Source organism: Acanthaster planci, linkage group LG06 (genome assembly GCF_054643075.1).
Source record: "Acanthaster planci isolate LZ-2023a linkage group LG06, COTS_SCS, whole genome shotgun sequence".
Lineage (NCBI taxonomy): Eukaryota > Metazoa > Echinodermata > Asteroidea > Valvatida > Acanthasteridae > Acanthaster > Acanthaster planci.
Genome location: NC_141782.1, coordinates 19,005,024 through 19,012,590, shown reverse-complemented (window position 1 = coordinate 19,012,590; position 7,567 = coordinate 19,005,024). Strand labels below are relative to the sequence as shown.

The 7,567-nt window shown below is 38.4% G+C and overlaps 1 protein-coding gene across 1 annotated transcript; it reads left to right on the top strand.

Annotated features, from left to right (window-relative positions):
* Positions 1 to 1,455: 1,455 nt before the first annotated feature.
* LOC147798922 (uncharacterized) lies at positions 1,456 to 7,567 on the top strand. The gene is made up of 3 exons (XM_087137837.1): positions 1,456 to 1,797; positions 3,500 to 3,545; positions 5,779 to 7,567. Exons 1-3 carry the CDS (start codon positions 1,456 to 1,458, stop codon positions 6,390 to 6,392), a joined length of 1,002 nt encoding a protein of 333 aa, XP_086993963.1. The 3' UTR covers positions 6,393 to 7,567.

Here is a 7,567-nt window from a genome sequence, read left to right as displayed (position 1 = left end):
CAACATAAATCTTGATGTGGAGAAATGTGTGTATTCGTGACGTCACTATGACGTCATCAGGCATCAAATTACAAGTTACTGAAAGTTAAAATCAGAAAGAAAATTTTTAACCATTGTTTGGAAATTGAATGAGGCGTTGCATTTAAGATTTGGAATAACATTATGCACAACAATCCAATTAAAACGCTTGCCAGAAATAGAAAATTGCGGGGGAGGGGGGATCCCTTCCATGATCATTAATTTCTGTTTTACTACGGTCATGGATTTCGGTGAGATAGTGATAGCAAATCAGCATTAGGATTTAAAGCCCACTCATCAAACTAATCATCACTCATCATATTAAATCACATTCATTTTTCAGCCCAATGACTGCTGTCCTTTTAAAATTTCTAAATTCTTCCCGGCAGCTGCAAAAAAGAGTTTTATTATTTAAAAGATTGTTGTATATCATATGTTATTTTTGTATATCATATGCTATTTTTGTATATCATATGCTATTTTTGTATATCAAATGTTATTTTTGTATAGCATATGCTATTTCTGTATATCATATGCTATTTTTGTATATCATATGTTATTTTTGTATATTATATGTTATTTCTGTATATCATATGCTATTTTTGTATATCATATGCTATTTTTGTATATCATATGTTATTTTTGTATATCATATGTTATTTCTGTATATCATATGTTATTTCTGTATATCATATGCTATTTTTGTATATCATATGCTATTTCTGTATATCATATGTTATTTTTGTATATCATATGTTATTTCTGTATATAATATGCTATTTTTGTATATCATATGCTATTTTTGTATATCATATGCTATTTTTGTATATCATATGCTATTTTTGTATATCATATGTTATTTTTGTATATCATATGCTATTTTTGTATATCATATGTTATTTTTGTATATCATATGTTATTTCTTTATATCATATGCTATTTTTGTATATCATATGCTATTTTTGTATATCATATGTTATTTTTGTATATCATATGTTATTTCTGTATATCATATGTTATTTCTGTATATCATATGCTATTTTTGTATATCATATGCTATTTCTGTATATCATATGTTATTTTTGTATATCATATGTTATTTCTGTATATCATATGCTATTTTTGTATATCATATGTTATTTTTGTATATCATATGTCTGTTACACGATGAGCTTGAGAGAGAAGTAATAATGCTCTCACTTTATGCCTTTACCTTCACCAACAGCGGCTGGGAGCATGTAGTATGATACATACACTGTCGAAGCCGAGCTTTGACCTTGACCAATTAAGCCCTGTGTCGCCATCATCTGTTTGTCTCAGTTTGCAACGCTAGTGTGAAGGACCACTGATAGTTAGATTCAGTCTTCGAGCAGACACGCGACGTGGAGGAGTGCGTCACCCCCCCCCCCCACACAAGTTAGCTGACATTCGTTGAAGATGGCTGTTGTTCCTGTGATCGTGCTGTGTTTGACCGCTTGTACGCCGTGTGGAGACTCTCACGAGAACCACTCCTGCGTCCCTGGACTCACAACAGACCGGCTGCATCGTAATTTCTATGGCATCACCGATCGGAACTTGACGGGACACGGATACCGCCTCATGGAGGGGACTTCAAGGGTTCGGTGCGTCCGTGAGTGCCATTCAGATCCCCGTTGCTTCTCGGTCAACTTTTCGGACGAGACGGTGCCCAGTCTTTGTGAGTTGAACGTAGCTTCTGCGACCTGTGCCCCTCACCACCTGGTTGATTGGAGTGGTGTCTTCTACTACGGGCCAGAAAAGGTGATGACAAAAGCAAAATCGTTCACGGTTGAAAACAGAATTTGAAAATAAAGGCCCACACAATGCGAGTCGTTTTGCTTTCACGTTTCAAACACTCATTGTTCTTTACTTTTTGCTAGAAATGAACTCAGATGAAACCACTCTTGTAAGGACAGATCAAAAATGTCTTTATAATTAATACGGAAATTGCAGATGCGACACTGAGTTATTACAACGTCAAGCACAATGAGGAACATTCTTAACAATTAGTACATCGTTTCAGACGTTCTTAACAAGGATGTTCCCTCTGATTTTTCGTTTGACACGCTAATATTTTCTGTTTCATGTTCGGTGACATATACAGATTTTCTTTCAAAGTAAAATACTCCTTTCATTTCACTTGTATTTTGAATGACTTGCTCACGTTACATGCTTCTTCAGTTTTATTTCACCATTTTCTATTCACGTTTACTTATTTATATTTATACGTTAATTTTAAGGTATAAATAATTTTTATCATTTTTTCTGTGGGTTTTTCTTTCAACTTTTGCATTTAGCCGATTCACTTTTGGTGTAACCTCCGCTTTTAACTTTTCCTCTGTTAGTAACCTAAATATTATGTATAAATATATAAGACAGTCTCCCTATTGATCGAAACGCGTCACGTGACTGTGTATTAGCATTTGATAATCCCCGCTGCAATTTGATTATGCCCGTTGCTAACGTAAAAACGCGCTGGCACTTGGATACGAGACAGTTTGATCCATTAATATTAGTCAAGAGTCTGTGTGTATCACGGCACGTAGAACTCTCCACGTGCGCCCAAAGTCCATATAAGGAGATTCTTCTGGAATACTTGCACAAGGAATATCCCACTAAACTGACAGAGATGTGTTTGGGATCGATTTGTCACAAGGCTCCAAAGCGTCAGTGAAACTTTTTGCTTTCCCGAGGATGGACAGTAGGAGAGAGGGGCGTTGCTGAAGTCGGACAGCCGTTACGTCCGCGCCCGTTGGAATTAAAGAATCACCGCTTTTTCTTTGTTTCTCCCAAACTGAATTAACAACAGTTAAATTGAAATTAAATGAACCTTCGAAAACAACAATAAAAACAATTCACGTCGTTGAATACTTTTGAAATCACACGCTTTTGGTTCACAAAAGTTTACAAGAGAAAGCCATGTGTCTGCATAATGCATAAGACATCAGTACTTCACAGCAGAGCTAACACAACTTCATAGACAACTAAATATGTTCATAGACTGCTAATACATGTAGTACAGACTTACAGCGTCCCGACACGAAGTAATAATAACGCTGCTTTCCATGCAGCGCTAATGAAATTGGTACCGATGTGGAAAAGAGCCAATGATGCGGAGTAAATAGTGAGCAAGGTAACATTTGGTCCAGATCAGCCCTGCCTCTTCGCTCTAAAGGTTAAAGAATGAAAACTCCACTTTCCAGAAGAGTTTGTCCCATGTTGGACCGCTTCAAAAGACTAAAAACCACTCCAAAGGAGTGCAAATCGCTCCCAAAGAGAATCCACATTATAAAGGAACAACTCGACATATATTCATAAAAAATGGAGGAAATTTACTGTTTGGAGAAGTTTTGATAAGAAAATTATTCTTTTGGAGAGCGAGCTTGTTGTTCTTCTGCATTTAGAGAGCACAAATGCGTCAATAGTCAGTTTAATATGATTCCATCTGTATTTTCTTTTGCAGCTAGAAGTCATAGAGAGACTCTGTTCAGTTGTGGAAGATGGGAAAGGTAAGCCTTTAGTACCTTGGCAGGAGAAAATCAGCAGGGCTGGGATTTTCGATACCGCCCGTGACCTTAAAAGAAATGGATAAAGAAGACAGGAAAATCATAGAAGATTTAGTACTTTAGTATATCATCAAACTGCTGAGCCCCTAAAGGGACATGCGTTGAAAACAAACTTGGAATACAAAAATAATTTCAGTTTGTATTTCTTGTGCTCAAAATCATTTTGCGCGCTAGAAATAATTTTTTTTCGTTTGCTCGAAATCATTTCGTACGCTCGAAATAAACTACGTCTACCAGTAAGCGAACAGGATTCACTCGAGGGGGGGTTGAATAGGGCAGGCAGCCAATTTTCCTTCAAAAGAGGACATGTCTGGCAGTTGACACGTAAATGCGTACTTAATTCATTAACTAAATGAACTTAATTTCGTTTTGGTCCCCAAAGCGGGAAACTCCATTTTCAAGATATCTGTTTGCGTAACATGTTTGCCCATCCACAAAGCGATTTAGTTTTTTTTATTAATTTAGCTAAGATTCTTCTGTCTTAACCAAGCCCTAGGGTATAAGCTGCCAGACCTCCCCACATTCCATCAATGAACTCTAGAAATATTTTTTTCTAGCTCACAAATTGATTTCGAGCAAACGAAATAAATTATTTCGAACAAACAAAACGATTTTGAGCACACGAAATAAGTTATTACGAGCGCATGAAATGATTTCGTGCCCACGAAATACAAACTGAAATTATTTTTGTATTCTGAGTTTGTTTTCAACGTATGTCCCTTTAGGGGCTCCCTATTAGGGGCTCCGTAATGATGAGCCATTTATAGTCGAATGATTTTGAATGTAAGTTCAGACTACCATTCAATGAACTAGACTAGTAATATGATCGCACAGTTTGATGTGAAGCATGTGATTGAACATTGCACAATTCGCGTAGCTTTAAAAACTGGTCCTTCAAATTGGTAGTGGGCGATTGGGTGCTGGTGGGAGGCATTCAGCGTTCAGCTGCACAAATTGGTCAGTCGAATGAGCAAGCATGTGTAAAGTGAGAGCAAAGATTCAAAGTATTTCATGTATGTAGTCTGAAGAGTTATTCTTGGCTCTTCGATTCCAAGGATCATCTATCTCAGGTGATTATAATTATTGTGGTTACCTGCTACTTGACTGATGGATTCAAGCACCACAGGCAAACGTGTCACTGATGTGAAAATAGACCGGGCCACAGTTTTTAAACTTAAAAAACAGAAACCTGTCCAAAATCTAACATGGCGGGAACTGCAGCAGGAAAGCAAATTTGCTTGAAAGGTTGGAAGGCTTCTGAGCAGCGGGCGCGGATCGGGGGGGCGGGGAGTCGAACCCCCCTTCTCTGAGACCACCAAAAAGGACAAAATGGGAAAATAATTACAAAATAACTAAAATTAAGTTTACTAATACCACTGTAAACAATGTATGTCTAGTACTTTGTTTCTCTTTGTTCCCACTTGTCCGCAAAAATCAGACATTAAAAAATATCTGCAGCCTGACCCCCCTCCCCAAAAAATATTTATACGCTGTTTTAACTGCTTTGTCCCCCCCAAAAAACGATTAATGCAAACCACGGTCAAACTCACTGTACACATACTTCTGTCGATGTGAGGTATTTTCCCTGTCCTCTTGGCAGAAACACAATAAAAAACATAACTGTGTAAAAAGCAAGTTCAAATGCATATTGTGAACCAGAATCATTTTCCCGGGTTTCAATTTCAGCAAAACGTCCCCCATATTAATAAGAGAAAAACAAAAACTTGTGGAAATTCGTCGGAAATTCCTCTTAGGAGTTAGGTCCAAATATCTGTCCACACGACTGTGTGACAAACACAGTCAAACCTTAAATACGAAGACAAGTTTTGGAAAATTGATCTTCATCGTCTCTCCTCCGTACGATTATTGATTCAAATCTACTCCCTCGCTGTTGAATATCTGTGAGGTTAAACTTTAACTTTACTTGTCTCAGTGTTCAAACTTCTCTCTTCTTCTCACATGCATGTTGGAGGGACATTACCAGTGCAGCGACATTGTGCAAACGCTGGTCAGCTAAACCTTGAGGTGTTTAAAATCATCCATATGAAGATTTTACCATAAAAATCAACTAAATACAGCATGGCTCTTATTCAAAACTAAATGCGGGTAAATTCATTTAAAGCATATAGGACTAATCCATACAACTGTATGTGTCAAGTATTTTGTCTTCTTCCAGGACAACTTGTTCTGACGGATTGCATGTATGAGGCGCAATCATTGGCGTCGACTGAATGCCAAAGCCACGGCCAACATCTCTGCGAGTTGTGGGAGGTAGACAAGGCTTGTGCAGATAGCTGTTACGGAATACTGCCGGCAGATACCAGCCTGTGGTACGCCGTGCCAGACAGCCAGGCGGTTGTTAGTCTTAGCGGCGTCACCCAACACGGGCTACCTATGATTTCTCCCTCCCCCGCCGTCTGCTGCCCGGGGCCGCGGCGCGACCCTCAAGACCCCATAATAACAGCAAGCAAGTACACTCGCGAGGATTTGGCCGGGCAGGCGCGCGCTTGCTCCGACCTGGCCGCTCACCCCTGCATGCTGCCCGAGCTGAAGGCTGCTTCCCGCAGAGGCTACCAAGACCCTTTATACGGTTGGCCCTTCTTTGCGATACCTAACCGCGATGTCTGGGTGCCCCCTCACGGATGTGGTGAAAGCTACACTGGCCCCCTCTGCATAACTGACACTTGTGGTGGAAAATATGTTGGCCCTGAGTGTTACGAGGGTACCGTGGTAAATACTCCGAGACCACATGAGAAATCTAACGTGATTTGTTGCCCAAACCTGTACTAGACCCCGTGCAACCCGTAGGCCTGCTTTATTGACAATATTTCAATCGGCAATGTAATCAAAATTGAAAGCGCGATCGTTTTTTTTTAAAAAACAGTCCTTTGTAGGGAGATGAGCTTTTCACAGAGCCATTTGAGAAAGAAATTACATCCCCCGGATCCCAAACGTAAACAGCTAGGCCACACTTTCCTCGAGTTCTGAAAGGACTCGTGTAAAACGTTTATGAGTGTCCTGGACAACACTGTTGAACTTCATTCTCAACATCAAGCTAACGAATGTCATTATGTAGCTGATCAGCAAAACTTACACATGAACGTAGCTTGTGACGGTCTGCAGGTTGTTACGTTTTACAGGCTGCATCGATAGAAATGTCTCAATGTTGCAATTTAGTATGAGTTCAGTCCGAAATGGTCTTAATACACAGAGGACTAGCAATGTGTAAATTGAATAGTGGAAATAAAATTCAGTCTCAATAATGTTTTTGTCGGAGAAAATGCAACGAACGTTAACAGATTTAATTACTCATAAACTGATATCACTATTTTTGTGAATAGGGATTTTACATCGCACAAAATAATAATGGTACTCCTTATGGTGTCCCACGCATTATGGTATCCCATCCGACATTTTCTTTTATAGTTAAATGTTGGGGAAATCAGTTCTGGCGAGCATGGGAAGAGAATGATATTCCTGCATGTTGTGGATATTTCTTTTAAATACCCGAATTGTTGGTGTCTCTCTGTCAGTAAAGTGTCCCGGAACATTAATAGCGTTAATCGTAGATAAAACACGGTTTACATTAGGTTATTCTGTTCTTTTGGTCTTAAAAAGGGTGTTGCCTTTTAAAAAAAATTTAAAATCATAAATTAATTGATCTCATCGCCTTCTTTCTGGGCTCTTACTTTTTAAGCAATTTAAATTTATATTGCCTTAAAATGTATTCATTTTGGATTCTATATAAGCATTAAAAGTATACATGTTAGCATTAAAAACAAACAATAAATTATCAATAGCTGTTGTCATTACTTATTTATTGAACTAAAAGGCGGCCACTTGTTTTTCGTATTCAAAGTTGGGCGAAGTCAGCATTGTGAAAAACAAAAAAGAAACAAAGAATTTATTTCACCAATTATGATATCGTTTAACAATCACTTTTGGAATAAATATCACTATTTATC